At 48.1% G+C, this 22,362-nt stretch overlaps 1 protein-coding gene across 1 annotated transcript; it reads left to right on the forward strand.

Annotated features, from left to right (window-relative positions):
• Positions 1-1,496: 1,496 nt before the first annotated feature.
• Positions 1,497-20,613, forward strand: smad7 (SMAD family member 7). The gene is made up of 4 exons (XM_030084351.1): positions 1,497-2,968; positions 3,862-3,915; positions 7,948-8,019; positions 19,702-20,613. The coding sequence occupies exons 1-4, from the start codon at positions 2,503-2,505 to the stop codon at positions 20,238-20,240; spliced, it is 1,131 nt and encodes a 376-aa protein (XP_029940211.1). The 5' UTR covers positions 1,497-2,502; the 3' UTR covers positions 20,241-20,613.
• The last annotated feature ends 1,749 nt before the right edge of the window (positions 20,614-22,362 follow it).

The following is a 22,362-nucleotide window of genomic DNA, read 5'->3' on the forward strand; positions in this document are numbered from 1 at the left end:
CGGCGCACCGGTTGGGCTGCTGCGTCGTCGCTCCTGCTCGGCGCCAGTGGGGGATCCTGGGACAAAGCGGGGATGAACTATTGACTACCCCCATCCAAGCACGCACACACACACACACACACACACACACACACACACACACACACACACACACACACACACACACACACCTCCGACCCCTATGCATCTCTGCCACTATCATTATCAGCCTCCCACCCCCATCTGCCCTGCAGCGACACTGTCACATTAACATACTGCTGCTGCGCCTCTTCTGGACCCCAGTCTGTCGGAGGGCGGAGACGCGCACGTATATTAGGAATAAAAAGAGTTTGTTCATCCTGCGTCCGAGCTCATACATTTCAATGTGACCGGGAGACGCCGAGGAGACTCCTCCAGACAGAGGCCCTCTTGTTTAAAAGGCGATTAAAAGAAGTTCTGTGACGTTTTTCCCCACAATTAAGTTGACATTATAATATATTTAATAAGAAAAGAATTGTGGAGCTAACTTTTAACCATAACCTTTCTCATAGTTTATATAGACTATAAAAGGGAATGGACGTCTCACTGGAATAACAGTGTTTGTGTGTGTGTTTGCCTCTGAAACTGCACATAATAGAGTAAATTGATCAAATCAAACCGCCGCGCCTGTCATAATAAATATGGATCCGGCTTGTAAAGACAATAATAAAGTAGGCTGATCCTGTTACGGCTCTGCTGTCAGGCAACAAAGAAATTGACCCTCAGCTGATGGGTGAATTCAGGCGGCTGGAAACGGCTTGCGGTGACGATCAAGAGGGACAAACTCAACTTGTCCCACCTGGAAGCCCAAGCGGCCAGAGGGCGGCGGTAGCGCGCTCCCACGGAGGACTTTAGGACATGTCAAACATGTTTCTCGCCTCAAGTGTGGTCTCCCAGGCGCGTGTTTCCTTTATGTTGGAGAGAATGATCAATCTGGAGCCCTGAAATGAGACAACTTTCTGACTGCGCAAGAGAAATGACTGTTCTTAAACGTTTTATTCCAGGGAGAAGCTTAAAAACCTCTTTTATATGAACTCCGCTGTAGAAGAACACTATTAGAAAATTATTTCTTTTGTGGAAATAGTCTTAATAAAACACATTAAACTCCCCAGATTCTAGATTGTTTTACCTGAAGAGGAACAATCATTATATTTTAATGCTTTATTTGCACATTTTAAAGTACCCAAAGTTTTTATCTGTGTTTTCTGAACTTTAGTTCCTTTACAATTGACTCCACGTTACGTTAACTTTTTTAAAGTTGTGTGTGCGCCCGCGTGCGTGCTTGTGTCTCTAGTGTGTGTGTGTGTGTGTGCGTGCTCTTTTGTGCTTGCGTGTGTGTGCGCGCTGCGGGCAGCACAATCACATTTCTTTTAAGCGACAGGGTGTCTAGACACACACGTGACCGGCGCGTCAATGCGCGCACGGAGACGCGGAGCAAGGGCACCCGAGCCATCCGCCTCCTTTACAGCCGGCCCCCCCTCCCTCCTCCAGATCAGTCGGCGGCTCGCTCTGCTTCCACTCGCAGCCGCGGAAACTTCGTGCGAGATACGAAGGTTTTGGATTATTTGATCGAAAAAACGGGGGACTCTAGCCGCTGAAATAAGGTTACGAGGCTCTCGGCGCGCGCGGACGCAAAAAAAAACCCCGGTGTCTCTCTCTCTCTCGTGCGCGCTCTCTCTCTCTTTTTCTCGCTGGCTTTTTAGAAATGCAACTCCACTCGCCTTAGAGATTCAGTCCTGGATTTGCTGCCCGGCTCTTCGGACGAGGTTCGTCTCAAAGACCGCATCGTACGCAAAAAAAAATAGACGGCTGGCCACGTTTTAGACGGTGACGGATAAAAAAAGAAAAAAGAAAAAGAAGAAGCGAGCCCGGTGGAGAAGCCCTACTCTCGGATCGAGGATTTTGTGGATTAATACTTCTGAAGACACGGCGACGAGCTCCGGTTTTCATGGGATAACTGTGATAGTAGCGTTTAGACATAATTAGGCCCCAGCTTTGTTTTTTTTTTCCCTCTCTCTCTCTCTCTTATTCTAGCACACAGCTAGATGGAGAGGTTTCTGGCTGTGCTCATTTGCTGGGAATCAGCACGGAGCACGCGTTAAAGGGGTCAGTCCACAGCACCACATCCCCAAGTGAAGATCCTAACCCATCCAGGCTGCACGCGCAGGGCTGGAGCAGGTTTCTTTTTTTTTAAAGCTGTGAATTTTTAATTTTTTTTTTTTTTTTTGAACTAGTCTTAAATGCCCGGTGGGGATGGTGGTGGATCCCCGGTGGAAACGCTGACTGTTTTTCGGTGATCTGGTCTGCAGGAGAAGGCGACAGAGACTGGCGTATGCTACAGATTCCCTCTGCTCATCCGGCTCCCAGCTTTTCCACCGTATCTTCTCAGGCTGCTTGTCATTGCCTGGACTCGGATCCCGGAATCTTCATGATTTGCGGACACCATGCTCGTTTTTTAGCCGGGAAACCCTCTTTTCGTCCCGCATGTTTAGGACCAAACGATCGGGGCTCGTCCGGCGACTCTGGAGGAGCCGTGCGCCCGTGGAGGGCGACGGGGAGGCGGATAGAGGGACGCATGGCTCCGGGGGCTGCTGCATGGGCAAAACGACAAAGGTGGCCAAGTCCAACGCAGGATCGGAGGCTGAATTGAAGGCGTTGACCCACTCGATACTGAAAAAGATCAAAGAGAAACAATTAGAGGTGCTTTTGCAGGCGGTGGAGTCCAAGGGGGGTGCCCGCAGCCCCTGCCTGCTCCTGCCCAGCAAAGTGGACGCCAAAGTGGGTCAACAGTCTTACTCTCTCCCCATGCTGCTCTACAAAGTGTTCAGGTGGCCGGACCTCAGGCATTCCTCGGAGCTGAAGAGGCTGTCTTGCTGTGAATCCTACGGGAAAATCAACCCAGAGCTCGTTTGCTGCAACCCGCACCACATGAGCAGGCTTTGTGAACTCGGTGAGTTTGGATTATTGTAGTAATAATGACACCCCCCCTTCCCCTCATCTCTTGTCTGTCTTCTCTCTCCATCTTTGCCACCAAACTCCTGAAATTGGGCTCGGTGTCTCTGGTGGTCGGGCCTAATTTGAAATCAAGTGCAGATTCAAGGCACCGTGACATTATGTCAAAGAATTCCCAGACTCCTGAAGGGATAATTAGCCTAATTCAAGTGACACCACCTCTTTCTGCGCGCTGGTGTTGAGTTTCCATAAGGTCACCCTTGACCAAAGTGTGCCTAATGTTTTCACAAGTAATATTCTTAATAGACATCCACTGAAAATTAAACAGCTGCCTTCTTTTTGAGACATTCATGGCTTCCAAAACACACCCGAGCTGATTATTCTACATAAAAAAAAGAGATAATAGCAACTTAATTTGAAAGCAAAGCGCCTATCTGCTATTTGAACATTTCATAAGTGGCATTTCCAAAGTGCAGAGGACTCAGCTGAGGCTTTACAGTCTTTCCACGGTGAAGTTTCCAGCCTCTGTGACTGTGTGTGTGTGTGTGTGTGTGAGTGTGCGCGCGTGCGTGCGTGTGCGCGCCCGCTCGCTTGCTTGGCGTCCCGGGCCAAAAGAGGCCCGTATCTCAGTTTGTCCTAGACGCTGATAGTGGCCCTTCTGGCGCCAGGCGGCCCCCTGTTTATCTGCCTGCCAATGAAAGGCAATAGCCGCCGGCCGGCCCGCCTGCCTGCCTGACTCTCCAGGCGGAGCTGACAGACACAAATCTTTTTCCCTGAAGAATGACAACTCTTATCATAAACTTTACATCTCTCCCTTGTGTGTGTGTGTTTTTTTTTTTTTTTTTTTTTTTTTTGCTCATGCTCTGCTCCTCTTGTTTCTCCTCCATGCAGAGTCTCCTCCTCCTCCATACTCGCGCTATCCCATGGATTATCTTAAACCACCAGGTGAGCTCCACGCGCATGCATGAATACATGAATCCCCATGTATATTTTATTGTCACATCCACATCTGAAAAGCCCATATTATATTCATGAATGTTTATGTGTTGACTGACGTTACGCACGGACTTGTACTCCCTGCCTCTGCAGTGCATTTGTGTGTGTGTGTGTGTGTTTGTGTGCGTGTGTAGGAAATGGCTCCGTGTTATGTTGTGATTTATGATAGCAGTGGAGTGGCACGCCTGGCAGGCTGGCCAGTTTGAGCGTGGCTGACAGCCAGGGCAAGGCAGTACAAAGTTGAGATACCAGCTATAGACTGACTGGCACATCACCAGGGGCAGTGTGTCTGACGGGGGGAGGAGGAAGAGGAGGAGGAGGAGGGAACTTGTTTGTGTGTCCGGCGTCTATCTAATGCGAATCGCTGCACAGAGGCAAACAGACAGACGACAGCGTCTCTGGAGCCGGCCGGCCTTTATCAGCCGAATTAATCAACAGATTAAGGCTGACTGCTTGTTTGTGTGCGGCTGGGGTGTCGATGTCCCAATTCTGTTTGAATGTTTGTTTCAGGGAGTGAAAGAGACCATTTCTTTTTTGGAGAGTTTAATTCCTTCCTACAGGCAGCAGTTTTCTCCCCCCTCCCCCCCCCCCCCAAAACATGTTTTGATCCTGAGTAATTGTTTTCCTCCTCCACCTGTGCCAGACTCTGCATGCAGCTCCGGTTGTCATTCTATCCGCCGGTGCCGGAAAATGGCATCGGGTTATGTCATCGCCTATTAAGTTAGTTTTTTGAAGTGTGTTAAATTTCACACTATAACCAGAATAGTGCGAGACTGGAGGGAGGAGAGGAGGCGTGCAGCAGCCCCTCCTCATCTCACTGAGAAGGTGACAAAGATATAAATGGCCGAGTGATGGATTGTAAAGCTCTTTTTTAAAGAAGAAAAAATTGTGTCAATTTCGCAGCTTTGCCCTATTACCTAGACCATCCGTGCAGGAAAAGCGCAGAGCAGAACAATGACCAGTCGGCCAGCTGACCAGCCATCCAGCCAGTTAGTCAGGAGGAGAAAGTGGCTTTCAGTGAGTGGAAACAATAGGAAGTCATTGCAGCTGCAGCTGTGGTTCTTCAGAGCTCCCCCCCTCCTTTCCCCCGGTCTTTATTTAACATGCTCTTGCAATATTGTTGTACTTGAAAAGCTGTTCTAAAGCTCGGAATGCATCTAGAACGAGGTTTAAGATGCAGTAAACATCAGGCGCTGAGCTCTCCGCTGATGTGATGTCTGTCTGATTGTGGAGCCGGCCTCTTGCAAAGAGTTCAGCTGGAGGTTTTCCAGCGAGGAAAGGAAACAACAAGGTAAATAGGAAATGCAGACTGGATGTGGAGAGAGGAAGCGATTATACAACTCGTGTTACCACCCTGTTTCCCCGCTCAGATAAAACTGACGGAACTTGTGTTGGCGTTGACAGAAAGTCACAGAAGATAATGCATTACATGTCTGTCTGCAACTTGTTGGAAAAAAAGTTTTCCGTTACTTTTTTATATTTACAGTATGTCTCCGATCTTCGAGCGCAGAAGTGCGGCTCTCGCTGGCTCACCTGTTCTGCAGCTTCCTCGTTCAGTTGCGTTGGGTCTGTGCAGCTGCAGTCGTGGTTAATCAAAGGAGACTCTGTCTGTCTGTGCATCTGTCTGCGCGTCTCTGTATTGGCCAAGGAGGGTGAAAGACATATTAATAGGACAATGGAGCATGCTGGAGGGTACACACACACACACACACACACAAACACACACACACATGGGACAGATGAGCTTATCATGCAGACAGGGGTTTTTTTCCCCCTGTTGCCTCAGGGAGCTGTCAGTCATCGGCTCCCTCCCATTACTGGAGGTTATTACAATTTTCCACACTATTCTCTCAGTATTTTCCTCTTATTATGCAGTCTTAAATCATTATGACATTTAAGAAATCAGCATAGTTAACTTTTAGAAGGCAATCAGACCTTGTAAATATCTGCGTGAAGCGAACGGGCTATGCATTTTACGATGATGGTTTTATGATTTGAGTGAGCAGGAAGTCGGGGTTATATGTGTCAGGGTGCCCGTCCGCTCCGGCAGCGGCGGCGGTCAATATGAAAGCAGCCCCGACATAAAACGCTACCTTGTTTCAGCTCTGGGGAATATAAATCAGACACTGTTTAGCTCTCTCTCTCTGATGATGCCCCCTCAGCCCTGTGGTCCACTGTGAACTGTTGCCCAGGAGACCGGGGCAAAGGCTGCTGGCGGCCAATGAAAGGCCCCGGCGGGCCCGGTTGTGCTCGTGCATCTCGTTTACTGCGACCACATCAGCACGGGCCGGCGTCCGGACGGGGCTGGGTGCGAGGGAGCGCGGGCCGCTCGGCGGTGGAGCTGGAGGAGGGAAGCGGACAGCGAAACCACCGTCACACGCTTCCTCATCTGGAATGTCTGATGGCCACAGACTTTTCAGTGTTTTACCATGGAAATTTTCTTCCAATCATCGGGCGACCAAATTCAGCAAGTGTCCCATATGTCAAAAATCAGTGTGTTCCAATTTTCCATCTTCTACAAGAATGAAGTCTGAATTTAAGCCATACTTTTATTTTTGTAACATTGTGAAGGAAAACTTGATTGGAGGCAATTACTTGTCTGTAGGAAGAATCTCGGTACAATAAAAGCTCCCATTGCAAATGAAGAACTGTCTGGCTTCGCACAGCCATAAATGGATTTCAGCCTCATTTTGTCACTTAGGGAAAGCATAGAATTAAACAATTTCAGTTTGTGTACCATTACTTTTTGGGATTTTCCAGCACATTGGACCCGGATGATTTTGAGCACAGTGAATGTTGCCACTTTAGTTGGTTGAAGGATCGCTGTTATGTCCACAAACATTACAGAGACAGAAAATAGCGTTCGTGTTATTAATAGTCGTCAATTACACATGCACTTTGTAAGTATAACAATACAACACCGATACTCTCACTTCACTTATTTCGTGTCATTTGCATGTAACTTTAGGAAACGTTTCACATCCTGACTCGAGAACAGAGGTGGCCGGTGTCGCGTCGTGTGTTTCAGTGGACGGTAGGTGTAGCGCAGAGCTGACGTGCAACAAAAGGAATGTATCATTAGCGAATACCAAGCTACCAGCGGCGGCTCCGCAGCGGAGCCAGCCCCGCTCCCAGCAGTGCGCCGCTCCGCTCGGCGCACACAGCGGTTTTTGTTAAAGCTCCATTCAGGTGTCGTGTTGAAACTAGTCCACATTACAAGCCTTTGTGGGAGTTCGGCATTCAAATGCAAAGGGAGAGGTAGAGAGGGAATGGGGAGTTTCTCTCATGTCTGCCTGGCTCCTTCGCCATAAAGAAGATTTATAGTAAACATCTTTGGAGGCCTGTCTAAGCTCTGTCTGCTTCATTGTTTTTTTGCTGAGATAGAGCGTACCCTGCTTAAATTTTAAATTCTAATCCAGCCACACACTTTGTATCTGTGATGCATCTTTGAGAGCTTTGTTTGCCGTGGAGGCTCTGATTCCACTTTGACTCCACAGTGGCTGTGAAATTGCTAAAATGCGTGCGTATTCAGGAGCAGGGAGGCAATTATCAGTCAATTAAGAGCCTGAACGGTCCTCTAATATTTGATCTGCGTTCGGTCATTGAGCGGAGATCAAAGTGTCCGGTCCAAAACCGTCCAGTCGCCTCAGTCATTAGCAGGAAGAATATAGCCCTCTGAAGATCAGCAGCTCGTCTATGCAGAGACTCTGGGCGAACGTTCCTCCTGAAGCAGTGGATTATGGGGGATTATCGGGGGTGTAAGGAACTCTCTGCTGTAAGTCTTCTGTGTGTGTGTGAGAGAGTGTGAGCTTCGTCGTCAGCGTCTTCATTAGGCATTGATTTCACTGGAGTGATTGACGGCCTCACAGCTGCTGCTGCTTCTCCGTCTCCCCCTCACACACATGCAAACACACAGACACAGGAACACACACACACACACACACACAGAGTACTAATTCACTGTCTCTCTCTCTTCATTAGATTCTCCAGACTCTGGACCTTCATCCAGTGATACTGGGGGAACGACATACTCTGCCCCTGTGGGGCTTTCAGGTAAATACTCCCAACAAATGGATTTTCCCTTTTTATATCACCCATTTTCTGGTCTTTTTCTGCTCTCGCTCCATTATTTTCCTCCTTCTGTTTTCTTTTCTCTCTCCTATGCATTCCACCCAATACACACAGTCATCTCCCCTCCATACTTGTGATGATGAGGCAGTGATTGTGGGGGCCCCTGCTTCCCCTCTGTAATAAAAAAGCCCAGTGAAGGAGGGTGGTGTATTTCTCCCACATCCACATAAATTCCTCCCTCCTGGCTCTTTGAACAACGCTCCTCTCTTCTCCTCTTCTCTCCCTCTCTCTCTCTCTCTCTCTCTCGTTCCCTCTCATCCCTTTCCGTGTTATGTTGTAATGGAAGACAAACACGCCAAACTGTTGTTTGGAGAAGAATATGTTGTGTGCGTGCGGTATTGTGGAAAAGGAGGGGGGGGGGGGGGGGGGGGGGGGGGGGGGGAAGAGAGAGAAAAAAAAAGGCAGCAAAAGGAAAGCTTGAACCGACATTTGAGTGTTTGTTTGGGTGTGTTTGTGCATACAGGGGATGTCTTTGTAGACGGTTAACTCTCCTCTGGGCTCTGTGGGGATAAGAGCAAGACACAGGCGCCTTTCTTTCTTCCAACTCTCATGCAGGACGTGTTTTAGGCTTCCTCAGCTTTTCTCCCGTAATCCCCCTTTGGCAGTGTTGCTTCCCTTTTTTACCCATCGCCCTTGGTCCGCAGGCTGCGAAATAAGACGGCGTTCATGAGAGATCGAGTTTTCTCTCCAGTTGCCTGAGATTTCTCGGTGCCGTTCTCCTGCTTTCCCTCGCCTCAGATGGTTCTCATTACCGGGCCTTTAAAGCCTGTTTTATGTCAGTTGGTGTTCACTGCCCATTTTTTCCCCCCCTCCTTTGTTTAGTGGTAGTGGGGGTGGAGGGTTTTTGCTCTGGCTCGTGTGCGTGTGTGTGTGTGTGTGTGTTGGTTCAGAGATGAGAAGAGATATTGCAGCAATGCCTACAAGAATAGAGGGGCTGAAACCTCTCTCTGGTCCGGCTCCTCTCTTCTCCCACACCAGCCGACGGACACCAACGTCCTCCCAGCGCACATTAACTAAAGACACATTTTAGACCCAGTTCAAACTGTGAAACCTAAGAAGTGGAGTCTTAACAGGCGCCTCTGAGCTCCCTCCTTTTTCCCTCCCTCAGTGAGCCCTCCTCCTCCTCCTCCTCCTCCTCCTCCTCCTCCTCCTCCGTCTCCTCCACCTCCTCCCCTGTTTTCCTTCCTGGCGAGGATGACATGGCAGTGGCAGCCAATGCTTCATGGAACGGGCCTCCTCGGTAAAAGCAGCGGAGGTAGAGTAGCACGAGGCGGGCTGGTTCTGGAGAGCTCTGCCCCGTTCGTCTTCCCTGGCAAGACGAGGAGTAAAAAAAAAAAAAAAGAAAAGAAAAGGCTAATCCATTTCTCCTCTGGTTCCTTCGCTCCCTCGTTCCCTGCTTCCCTCTTCGCTCCCTCCCTCAGGGGCCCTGACAAAAGAAACATGGCTCTCCCAGAGGCCCGCCGCTGACCTTCTAATTCACTCACTCTGCCCTTTTTATGTTCTTCTCCAGACATATTTACAGAGAGGAAGAAGGAAAAGAGGGGAGGGTGGCTCTGAGGGAGGGAGAGTGGCAAAGACACAGAAATCTACAACGCTTGTACTACTTTCAAGCATTGTAGTGGAATAATTAAGTTCTTGTTGCCAGAGCGGTCTGGTCAAACAGCTGCTGTCCTCCTATGCAGCCGAGCGGCGCACGAAGCGCGACTCCATCTTAAAATACAGGAGATGTGGGCCTCGCTCTTTTTTATCCATCATGGAAAAGCCAGGCTGGAAGGAGTTAAAGTGAGCTGCGACAGCGACAAGCGCAAATGCAAACTAGGCTGCCTGCCAGGCTAGCAGCTCCAAAGCTCCTCTCGCCGGCTCACGTCATCAGCTGGGTACAGAGCGGAGAGAGGAGGGAAGAGGAAGGGAGAGGGAGGTGGCGGAGCGAGCGGCGGCGGCGGCGGTGCTGGTGGGGCAGTCGATGGCCGGAGGAGTGGAGCCGGGCGTCTGGGTGCCGTTCCTGGTCGGACTCACGGCTCAGAGGTTTTAGGCTCGCTCCGGAACTGAAGTGAGAGATCAAAAGAGAGATTTTGAACCGGAGATCAGGTCGAGGTTGAGAGGGCACTGAACTGCTGGTTATGAATCAGTGCCGTGTTAAGTAACTCGTTAGAGAGACCGCACCTTGACTTTGCTTGAGTTTATGGGCCTCTAAGCTCGCATTCACGTCACCCGCTGACTATTTTGAAAAGCTTGAAGTTTTTCTGAGATTTTAAAGCTTCAGTTTGCCACTGAATCGGATGTGAACTTCAGAAAGCCTGGTCCTGACTCTTTAGTGGGTCAGAGCGCGGGCAGATCATGACTCTGGTTTTTAAGCAATACCTTTTTTTTTTTTTTTTTTTCCGAGTACTTTGCCTAATTGTTCGGCATTGACAGCTTTTGGACTCAAGTCTGGAGTTATGTGATCACAAAATGGGTCAACAGGATTATGAGTTTCTCACCAAACATTCAAGCCGGCGACTCGATCAGTTCCTGCCACTGTTTGTATGTTATGATCAATTTCCTGTTCAGTTGGAACACATCTATAGCCATCTGTGTGTGGTTTCTCAGTTTCTGATTATCAAGTTATTATCATTTAGCTTCAGACTTCTCTAAAAGAGACGTACATATTATTTGAAACTATTTCATCTCTGGTGGTCCATCAGCTTTAGTCTCCACCCTGAGTGTGGAAGCTGTGTTTGTGATTGGCATCCGTGGTAAAAACTAAATCCACAGTGCAGATTGCAGTGGTATGCGGTGGCAGCCCCTGTAAAATTAAACTTGCATTTCATTCATTGTTTTTACAACAGTAAACCCCAGTAGGAAAGGAAAGCGAAGAGAACTCGGGTTCGGTTCGAATATACTTTTTTTTCCTGAACTATGAGATGGGTCAGTTTGAGTTGCTGCACAGCAGGAGGAGGAGAAAAGTGGAGGTATAAACTTCTGTTTATGCCAAACTCATGTATGTGTAGTGTCTGTCAGTGTGTGTGTGTGTGTGTGTATGTGTGTGTGTGGGTCGGTGGCATGCCTGTTGGTGCCATTGGGGACTGACCCGGAGTGCCTGTGTGTAAGAAGATCCAGTCGGGCTGTGGTGACACACACACACACACACACGGGCAGATAGAATGACCTGGTGCGAGCCCTGGCGCACAGCCGACTGTCACACAGGCGCTTCCTCCCACTGCAGGTTAAATTTAGGCCGAGTTGTATTCTTATACCACCAGCCAGTCACCTCACTCGACAGACAGTCGGCCAGCCCTTCAGTCAGTCAATTAGTCATCCAGTGAATCGGCTGGAGGTATAACCTTCATCAGGGGCTCTGAAAGAGATTAAATTTAGTCTTGGCACCTCGGCTCATTAAATCAAACTAGTTTTGCCGTCAAGGCGGAAGGCCCCAAAGAAACGGCCCATTTTCAGCGCAGACCCGGAGAGATGGACGGCCTGTGTGTTGTTTTGGATCGGTTTGTTAGGGTGTATTATCAGGAACTGGTGATTTTAAGCTGCATGCGGCTAATGTAATGCCAAAAAACACTATCTTTGATTTTTTTTTCTTTTTTTTTTTCAAAACCAACTTTAAGCAATTAAGAGCTGGAGTGAGAAACAGAGCACCCTCAGTCTCCCTCCTCTCCCTCAGCATTCCTGCCTTGTTTGGGTTAGCCGGGAGAGGAAAGGGCTGCGCAGGATATGACCTCATGTCTTTGAGGAAAAGGCGAGCGGACAGGGAGGCAGCCGAGGCCTCATCTTGACGGAAAACTAACATTGCAGTGCACCAACCAGAAAGAAGGGAGGTAGTAAAACAAGAAAGAGAGACGGGGGTTTTCAAAAAAAAAGTGAGCATTGGTGTGATTTTGTTTTTGAGAGACATGTTTATGCAATCTAAAAGATCCCAATGAGTTACGGCTGAGATTTTTTTGTTCGCCATAACAGTTTTTGTTATTTCTTTCCCCGGCTTGAGCAGTAATGGGAAGGGATGAAGAGAGAGGGAGAGAAGATGGCGGCTTTGGGTGGAGGGAGAGATGGCCGGCAGCTCTGCTCTGTTCTCTGTAATTTGGAGGCTGTGTGTTAGCCAGCGAGTTGAGCAGAGCAGAGCCGAGCCGCTTCGTGCCGGGCCAGGATCTCTCATTACTCCCCACTTCCTCTCCTTGCGCGGCAGCCAAGCCGCCTCTTGGCAAGGGACTTAATTTTGGTTTTGGCCGTCCTCTGTTCCCCACCCTGTGTCATTATGCTGCACAAATCGAAAAAACAGCACACAGACAGCGGAGGATGGAGACAGAGAAAGAGAGGAGGGAAAAAAAAAAGGGGATAGAAGAAAGTGTGCCTTTGGGTTTTTACCCCCTCCCTCAGCTTTTGATTCTTTATGTTGTCTGGTAGCATCAAGATCCAGCTGAAAACATTAACCTACCTTAGCGTAGCCCCGCTGATTGAAAGGAGGGCGATGCAGATTTGGCCCCGAGCCAGAGCTGGAGGGAAGCCCAGAACAAGATGAACATTGTTTTGGTTTGCAGTCACTCTGTGGAAGTGAATTTCGACATCACCTCGATGTATGAAGACATGAGCGAAGGAAGGAGAACGTGTGAAACCGAGAGGAGGAAGAGCGCGTTAAGAATCCTCTTTAGCAGGATGAAAACGGAAATGGAAAATAAGTGGAGACACATGCCTGTAAACCTGTGTGTGTGTGTGTGTGTGTGTGTGTGTGTGTCAGATTTCTGCTGTGACACACAGCGCCGCTGTCTCCTCCCTCCAGCCTGCTCATTCATGTAGTCGGTTTGTCTTTTGTGTGCTCGGTGGAGCCTCGCTCCCTTTTCATTTCGCTGACAGACTGGGCCCTGCGAGTCGCCACATCTCTATCTGCAGACTAACGTGCCGGCGTAATTACACACTCAAAACACTCCTCTGCCAACACGCAGGAGTACATATAATTAATAAGAAAATAACAATACAAAAAAAAAAAAGAAGGTTCAACCGCACACAACTGGCTCTGCTGGTTGTCTGTCTCCCTGCTTCGGTCGGCATCTATTAAGTTCCCATGGTGTTTTAGCGCCACAACAATGTACGCGATTGTTTGGCTTGTCTGTCCATCTGTCTGTGGCACTGCCTGTGTGTGTGTGTGTGTGTGTGTGTGTTCAGAGATACAGATCCTGCGGGCAATCTCCTGACTGGTGTGTTTGCAAAAGTGAGCTGGTGACATCATTCCAGCCTGCCTGGCACCCCGTATCCAACTCGCTCCTGTTTATTTGTCCTGTCACCCTGGGAAGTCTGGGCTGCAGGGAGTGGTTTACTGTGTGTGTGTGTGTATGTGTGTGCGTGTGTGTGCGTGCAAGGGTCAGCATGATGAAGTGTTGGAATAATAACTCAGCAGGACTTAAGAAGGAGGTGTGACTGGGGAACAAAATGTCCTTTGGTGTAAAAGTATTAAGCCGTGATATTGTTATAATGTGGGCCCAGATGGGAGATGCTGCCCAATTAATTATGAACTGTCCCTGTGTTTTATCTCGAGCCGAGGAAAACACCATGCCTGAGTGACACCAAGACATGTGGATCATGTAATTATAGCAGAAAAACGTCTAGTCTGAGAAAATTATATTGCGGATGGAGGCATTGGGAAAACATGCGCCGCTTCTTTCTCCTTATCTTCTCCCGGGCTGTGGCCGGATGGTTCATGTTAGAGATGGCGTGTCTGCAACTCATTCTCTCTATCTGTGTTTCTGCAAGGCCTCAGATCTGTAGATAGCAAAAACCGTGCCACTCCCCTGTGTGGTTTTCCTGCCATCAGGGCTTATTTAGGTTTCCTGAAATGGGGGAAGGACTTCATGCCTTACGTAATCCGCCACCCTAAAAGCGGCACTTCCTCTCTGCAGCTATACTAAACCCACTACCATCCATCTGTCTGCCTATTTATCTGCCTATCAGCACTGAACAAGATCTCAGTTCCTCGTAGCTGTAATGATAGCAAAGCCAGACCCACCAACTCAACTTTTTAAAATACTTTTGATACTCGATAGGCAATAAAACTACCGCTTCAAATGTGTTTATTCATGACTTATAATCAGGAATAGCAGAAGTACAGTAACTTCTTCACTTTGGACGAGTGCCTGGAGTTAATGTAACTCCTTTATTTAAGTAAGTACAAGTTTTAGATTTCACTACAAAACTATACTTTGGGATCTTTGCGTCAGTTTTGAAGAGTTCATAGCTAAAGCGAGCTTCTTTCAAATGAAGCTGTGGATAGTGAATCTGCAGATGCTCTGAATCTAATTCATGTTAACCTGGTTTATATTTTGACCATGTGTCTACCAGGTTTGCTTTTCGTTGATGCCACTTTCACTAGAGTCTTTCTATGTGGCAGTGTGCCTCGCGTTGGGTAATGTATGCCTTTCACTCATTGTGTTTGACTTCTTATGTCAGCCTTGCATCAAATCCATATGTAAAGGAGGCTTATTTTGCATTTGCTATTGGAATTTGTTTAGGCTTAAGTCAGTCTTTGCATTAGGAAAAGATTCATGTATGCAAAAAAAAGTGCATTCTGTGACCAAAAAAAAGTTTTCTCAAACTATCATTATTTTAAAAGCTAAAACAAAACAGAACTCAAATACAGCGATAAGATATTTGTTCTTTATTTCCCATCTCTGATAATAATAATGAACTTTATCTTCTGCACTGCATCTATTTACATGTAAAGCACACCTCTAGAGGTTTAAAAAAAATACCAGGGACTTCCTGAGGCTTACGTTTCACAGTTACATTAGTTTTGACTGACAGCGCACACTTTATATAGACGCACAATTTATAACTAAGCATCAGCTGTGTGTTGGATGATGGGTAATGCATGTGAATGAAGATCGTATACAGTAGAATGGAATAAGACTTTTGAAAAATCAAAGAAATGTCAAGATCCTGGATCTGTCAGACATATGGAAGTCCAGTGGCGTCTACTCATTTCAGCAACACGGCGCTTCACTAGTTTGCCTGACAGTTTTTTAAAAGTAATAACAAACTAAAACCGATTGCGGACTGGCCTGCAACCTTTCACCCCTCAAAAAACCAGTCTGTGTACAGTCTATCGCTTGTATTTACAAGGCTGTGGTGTTGTATTGATGCGAGACAAGTACAATCCTCTCTGCGCTGTAACAGAACAGCTGACCTTTCTCTTTCTGGTGTAGTGGCCTGTCATTGAATTTCATGTCGCCGAAGAACAGCGAACTGAACAGACAACATCAACAACAGCAACGTCCCGTAACGGATAGCAGGCTGTCTGCTGAGGACTGGATGCACAGACAGGGGGATGAACGTATACCGCACGGCAGAGAACAAAAGGAATGCCTCCAGGCTGACCCTTGACCTTTGGAATAGACTTTCCCCCAGCTCTAGAGAGGGTGTTGACTTAGAAAATAAGGCACCGTGAAGAGCCCTTCCTCCCCCCCCTTGAGCTGTTTCCTTCTTGTCTTCCTCGTTCCTCCTTTCAGGCGCTGTGTGTGTGTGTCTGATGACGACAGGGTCATTACACGTCTGAGCTGAGAGAGGCACACACACACACACACACACACACATATACAAAGCTCTCAAGGATCGATGCGAGACAGTTCTCAGGAGCCTCCTCACTATTTACCGATGTTGAAAGTGTTGTGTTCAGAGCTGAAGGTTGAAAACTGTGTGCATGACGGTGTAAGCGTGTTACTCTGTGACTGTGCTGACTTCTAAGAATAGCAGCAATCTGGCGTGTGCGCGTGTGCGTGCATGTGTGTGTATGTGTTTCTGCACCCTGGCGTTGCTGTGTGTGTGTGTGTGTGTGTGTGTGTGTGTGTGTGTGGAGTCAGACAGAGGTAATGATTAACCTTTCCAGACTGTGTTTCTGGCCCTGAGAGAAGCACCCAGTCTGCCTCCCCCGCCGCCGGCCGCCCCTCTCCTCAGCCGTCCCTCCTCCCTTCAGCCGAGTCCAATTGTCTCAGCTAGCGTGGCGTCCGCTCCTGAAGCCCGAGGACCCTCAAACGCCACAGGGGCGCTCACACCCTGTCCGTGTGCCAAATCCAATGTCCTTGAGTTAAGAAGGAAAAAAAAAAAAGAACTGCTGTCTACAAAGCCTTCTATGTTTATTTAAGAGCAGATATTTACAACTTTCTGGTATGTTGCAGCAGACGCCCATCCCCCACACCCTCCGCACATAAGCTGATCATCCATTAAACACCAAAGGAAACACAGGACCAATACTCTGCCTTGGCTGCTGCAGGGTTGCTAATGCTAACAGTCACATTAGCTCACAAAACCTGCTTTTTTTGCACTTTCTTCCCTTGCAAATACAGTTTTTTGTCAATCATATGAAACACTTTGCGCTGCACATGTTTGATATGTCTACATTTAAGGCCGCCCTCTGCCTTTTGCTTTGTAGTGAATCTATAAGGAAAGGGTTTTTTTTTTTTTTTTAAAGATAGGGGGTTGCATGTGGGCTCTGTGGGACGAACCAGAATGGGGCCGAGCAGCGGCGGCGGCGGCAGCAGCAGACAACTGACAGAAGCAGAACAGAAAAGGCTGCAGGGGTGACAGATGGCCGCGGGCTGCCAGCTAGCCAGCTTATCTCCGGCAAGAGGAGGGCCGAGACACGAGGGCTGAAAGGCCGCGGCGCAGACGAGCAGGTGGGGAGGCAGACAGATACGCAGGCTAATGCTCCGGTAGGCAGACATCCAGAGAGCAGACGGACAGATGTACAGACAGACGGCCCCGTGAGAGCCGGTGGAAGCCCTGATCGGAGGGACACCGCCTGACACGCACGCACACACGCACGCACACACACACACACAGAGGCACACGCACCTATGTGACACGCACCTGAAATAGTGTCAGACTGTAACTTGAGGAGCTCAACCGGCAGACACGCAAACACACGACATGTTAAAAATTCAAATTCGGTTAAATGAACCTCGCAGCCGGAACAAGGCGCGCTGATGTGAAGCCTGGAAAATAAGTGCGTGTTTATATACTGCCTGTGTGTGTGTGTGTGTGTGTGTGTGTGTGTGTGTGTGTGTGTGTGTGTGTGTGTGATGTTCTGTGTCTCGGCAGCATTACTCATGAGGTGTAAGCTCATCTGCTGTCAGGACAAGCTGTGAACATATTCTTCACAAGGCGGCGCCCCGCAGATGGAAGTCTGGCCCGTCTCGCTTTCTCTCTGCTGCTGTACTGTGGAGGGAAAAAAAACTTGGGGTTTGTTTACCTGTGGGGGTCATTCGAGATGGAGTCTGCGATACCGACCGAGGGCATGGATTTTAAAAATACAGGGGCATTTGTCAGCGAGAAAAAGGCCAGAGGAGACTATCATATGGCACCATGGGAGGTGAAGGATCCATTGTTGATTCGCGAAAGAAGCTAGAAAACATCAGTTTTCACAGATTATAAACTTTAGCCTCGTATCTGCCAGGAGCGAGCGTGAAACGCGGCGAGTTTTACATGGGAAAATCATCTCAGTGCCTTAACAGGACTGCTTAACTTGCTCGCTCTTTCTGCAGCTCATTATATTTTCCTCTTTCTATCCTCAAACCCTTTGCTTTTATGCCTCCCCCCCCCCACTTCTCCCTCTCCTCTGCGGTTCTCACTTACCACCAGCCGGAGTTTCTGCGAGGGGAGGAGAGGCGGCGAGGGAGGGGAAACGGGGCAGTTAGTGTAGTCCTGAATAGCAGGGTGTTTTCAGGCTGCAATGACAGGCTCAGACAGGCAGCCGCTCTAATGACCTCTGACGCCAGGCCCTGTCTCTCTCAGCAATAACAAACACACACACAGAGACGCACACACACACACACACACACACACACACACACAGAGAGAGGGCCTCACAGGTGAGCTCCACCAGCAGGCCCACTGTCAGCTGTTAAGAAAGTCCAAGGCGTCCTCCTCCTTATCTTTTCCTGTACGTACATGTAAAGCAGGCCTGGGAGCAGCGCTCCGCCAAGATTGGAGTCTGTCTGACATCAGCCTGAGACACAAAAGACACTTTCTGTCTCTTATCTCAAAGATAAATGCCTTTTTCCTCCATTTAGTCTCAGGTAGATAGCCGGGTACTTAGTTTCCCTCCTGCACCCCACGAGGACGGATTTACGATAAACTCCCCGAGGCTCGGCTCAGACCAACTTCAAAGCACACAGCCCCTCTTGTTTTATGGAAGGCATGCTTTCAGTTTTTCGGCCCCCTTCTCCTCTCTTTCTGTCTCTCTTCTCCCAGTGTTGTCTTTTTACCCCGCCTGCCTGCCCCCCCCACCCCCACCCCCTCCTGCTCCCTGCGTCTAATGAAGGCTAATGACAGGCCGGGGTAAGTCCGCTTGGGCCGGCAGAGATCCTGCCGCATTAACGTTGCAGTTTGTCTCAGACGGGACCTTCCAAATTACCAGTTACATTCACAGCTACTGCCAGATGAAAGGGGGGAGGTCGAATGGGAAGGATGGGTGCAACTGAAACTGCTCTGAGAGTGGGCTCTATTCATTTTTTTTTGTTTTTTTTTCCCCCTCATATGTCTCCCCTTGCCAAGTTTTGTTAACCTTTGAAAGTCTGACTGAGGCTTGGATGAGTGAGGAAGGGAGGATTAAAAGGTGGCTGGTAGAAGCGGCGGCACTCAGGTGATGACCCTGCGAGCGCGGGAGAACCAGGAGAGGAAGCGAAGTCGCAAAAGTAACAGTCAAAATATGCGAAAAGCATTCCTTCTCTTCCCCACCCCGCCCCCTCTTTCTTTCCTCTCGCGCTCCCTCTCCGTCTCCCTCTATTTCCCTTGCGCCTGACTGGCTCCCACTTTTCTAGCAGGGAGTAGCTGGGAGCCAGATTTCTGTGGAATAGAGATATGAAACGAGGAGAGGGACGGCGCAGGAGGCACCGTATGGGGGGGGGGGGGGCGGACGGGAGCGGGAGGAGGAGGAGTTTGGAAACTGGAGCATGGCCAATGCTACACTTCTTTTACGCTCAGGGGGGAAACTTTAAACCAGAGAGGACTGGCTTGTCGACGGTTCAGACGCCGAGGCCGGGGAGCTAGCGGGCCCGCTCCCTTCGTCTACTCGGCGTGGTTTTTGCGTTTACGTGAAAGCCCTCCGTCTTGTTGCTGCCTCGGTTTCGGAGGGCCCCCCCAACCCCAGTCTTTGTCAGTCGCAGATAGTTTCTAATTTCCTCCAGCAGGGCGAAGCACGTCGCTGCACAGAGACGAGGGAGGCCTGGCTGACGTCAGCACATTGTTGGCCACGCAGCTACAAAAATACAGCAAGCCAGACAGAAGATAAGCATTTAATGCCTAGATAAATATTGTACTGCGTGTGGACACTTGCCTGCCAGTGTCTGACTTGCTTTTCTTGTCTGAAGTCCAGGAATTCCAACATGGTTTTCCTGTATGGCAGAAATCGTGGATGACAGTTTAGTTTTGGCTCCGGCCTAAAGCAAATTCTCCTTTTCCCCGAACAGGGATGAGGAAGACGTTGCTCAAACGTAACTCATGCTCTCATCTTCTCCCTCTTGTCTTTTACTTTTCTTCTTCACCTTTCCATCTGCACGTTTCACAGTCGGTTTATCGTTATCCTGTCTCATCCGTAGATCTAACCATCCCTCTCTTTTCTGCCTCCTTCTCCAGATTCCCTGGCGTTGCAGGAGTCTGGCGAGCGGACCCATTGGTGCGTGGTGGCATACTGGGAGGAGAAAACACGCGTCGGGCGCCTCTACTCAGTCCAGGAGCCCTCTCTGGACATCTTCTACGATCTACCTCAGGGGAACGGCTTCTGCCTGGGCCAGCTCTGCTCCGACAACAAGTCCCAACTGGTGCAGATGGTGCGGGCCAAGATCGGCTACGGCATCCAGCTAACGCGCGAGCCGGACGGGGTGTGGGTCTACAACCGCAGCTGCTACCCCATCTTCATTAAGTCGGCCACACTGGACAACCCGGACTCGCGCACGCTGCTGGTGCACAAGGTGTTCCCCGGATTCTCCATCAAAGCTTTTGACTATGACAAGGCCTGCAGCCTGCAGAGGCCCAACGACCACGAGTTCACGCAGCAGCCGCGCACGGGCTTCACGGTGCAGATAAGCTTTGTCAAAGGCTGGGGACAGTGCTACACCAGACAGTTCATCAGCAGCTGCCCGTGCTGGTTGGAAGTCATCTTCAACACGCGATAGCAGCAGCCTTCCTCTTCTTCACCGTCACCTCTTCACAAACAGACTTACATCCTTTTTTTTTTCAGTTTTTTTTTTTTTTGTTTCCAGAGGTTCAAACTCACACACACACACTCAAAAAAAAAAAAGGATTTAAAAGAAGAAGAAAGTATAAAATTCTGGTGGACTTTGTTTAATAAATGACTAAGATTTAATTAAGAAGCGAAAAAAATGTATTTTATGTTATATATAAATATATTATTAATTGTAAATATGAAGACGTTTTATATGCATCATTATTTATGTATTGTGCAATGTGTTGATGAGAAAAAGAAAAGAAGATGCACTTTGCTTAATATAAATGCAAAACAAGAAATGCCAAAATAAAAAAAAAAAATACAAATAATTTTTGTTGTCTGGGATTCATTGGATTTTTTTCCCTCTTGGAGATAATATATATGTTTCAATACAGGTAATTTACATAAGACGACATGTTTGATTTCTTTTTCTTCCTCATTATAATGGCCATTAAACCAACCGTGGCTTAACTCTGAGCCACCGAATGACTTTGATGTCACACTGCGGATCTTAAAAGCATTTACCTCTGAGACAAACATGAGTCAGACGGTGACAGAGCCATAACTCACTGTCCCCCCCCTCGCTTCTACAGACTCATTACGCCTTTGAAAATTGTCTGTTTGTCCTGAGTTATTTAAGTATGAATGTCCCGCTTCCTCTCTGTCATTAACCAACTGATAATGACGACATCGCAGTCAGGAAACTGTAATGACAAATTTCAGGAACCAATAAAGTCAACAGAGGGAGTCCGGTTTCCTGAAGGAGCCACTTTATTCAAATGCACAAAAAGAAAAAAGAGAGAGAAAAAAAAGGAGGAGACTGTTAGACTGTTAAGTATTGAACAATCACACAAAGAATTTGGTGCCACACCTGAGGAAATGAAGACTTACTGGAAGATTACAACTTTGCATCAACATCTCACATGTCAGACGGTTGTTCTGAGAATGCAGTGAGCGACGACGGCCTATTTATGACCTATTGTGTATCTAATAACAAGACAAAACTAATCAGATCTCCCTTTTTAACAAACACATTGTGTGTGTATGTGTGTGTGTGTGTGTGTGTGTGCGAGGGCGTGTGTGCGTGCTCGTGTGTCTGTCTGGGCCTCGTCCTGTTGCTAGTCAGATGGGTGTCTGTGAAGAGGATTACTACTGTAAGCCTGCTTTACCCACACACACTGTCTCAGAGACCTACATTCACAAGACCCACTTTCCACGCCGTCCAATCCCCTCGCTCATCCACCCACCCCTCCGTCCTGCACTCCGCTCAAGAGCACATGGGTTTTTATGGGAAACGTGACAATAAAGCGGCGCGTTTGGTGACAGTGACTCAGAGGATGTGAAATGAAGCATCTTTGTGTGTCTCGTCCGCCGTTCTAGATTTACATCTCATTGTTGGATTTGTCTGAATAATCACGTAAATAGGCGTCTCTCACACACAGGAATTCAGTTCACTATCATTTCCTCTCAATATAAAAGCAACAGAATTCTGAAATTATGTATCTTGGTCATCCTCCCGGCCTGTTTGATTTAATCCTTTATTTAACCACCATGGATAAATGTCTGGATTCATCAGAGAAACTGTCAGAAAACATTTCTACATGACGGGACCTGCTTCCTTGGCACGATGCACTTAAAACGCATGGATCTCTGTATGTCCTCCTCTCAATAATCCCCCATCCTGCTAATACAACTAAAGCGGCTCGAAGCTCTGTGTGTGTGTGTGTGCGCGCGCGCCAACGTGCAGCCATATATCCATGACCCATGACTTCCCTCAGACAGGGTGACCCCAATTCAATAATTCCATTAAAACTATTGCAGATTTTTAGCAGCTCGTACGCAATGATACACATAAAAAAAAAATGTCTGTTTGAACTTCTTAGAAAAGAAGTGTTTAGTAAAAAAGTGACTTATTCACAAAACATGAAAAAAGAGAGGAAGTCTTCAGCTTCACTGAAGATAATATTAAGGATTTATTCGTGTAGCAGCTTCTAAAACAAAGTTTATTAAGAGCTCTGACAGATAAATCACATTAAGTGGGCTTAAGTGAAGACAAGGCCACAATTGAC

Source organism: Salarias fasciatus (assembly GCF_902148845.1).
Source record: "Salarias fasciatus chromosome 7 unlocalized genomic scaffold, fSalaFa1.1 super_scaffold_4, whole genome shotgun sequence".
Taxonomy (NCBI): Eukaryota; Metazoa; Chordata; class Actinopteri; order Blenniiformes; family Blenniidae; genus Salarias; species Salarias fasciatus.

Coding starts and splice junctions, on each gene's coding strand:
- smad7 (XM_030084351.1), top strand. CDS start 2,503: ATGTTTAGGACCAAACGATCGGGGCTCGTCCGGCGACTCTGGAGGAGC. Junction 2,969..3,861: donor GAGCAGGCTTTGTGAACTCG/GTGAGTTTGGAT, acceptor TCCTCCATGCAG/AGTCTCCTCCTCCTCCATAC. Junction 3,916..7,947: donor GGATTATCTTAAACCACCAG/GTGAGCTCCACG, acceptor TCTCTTCATTAG/ATTCTCCAGACTCTGGACCT.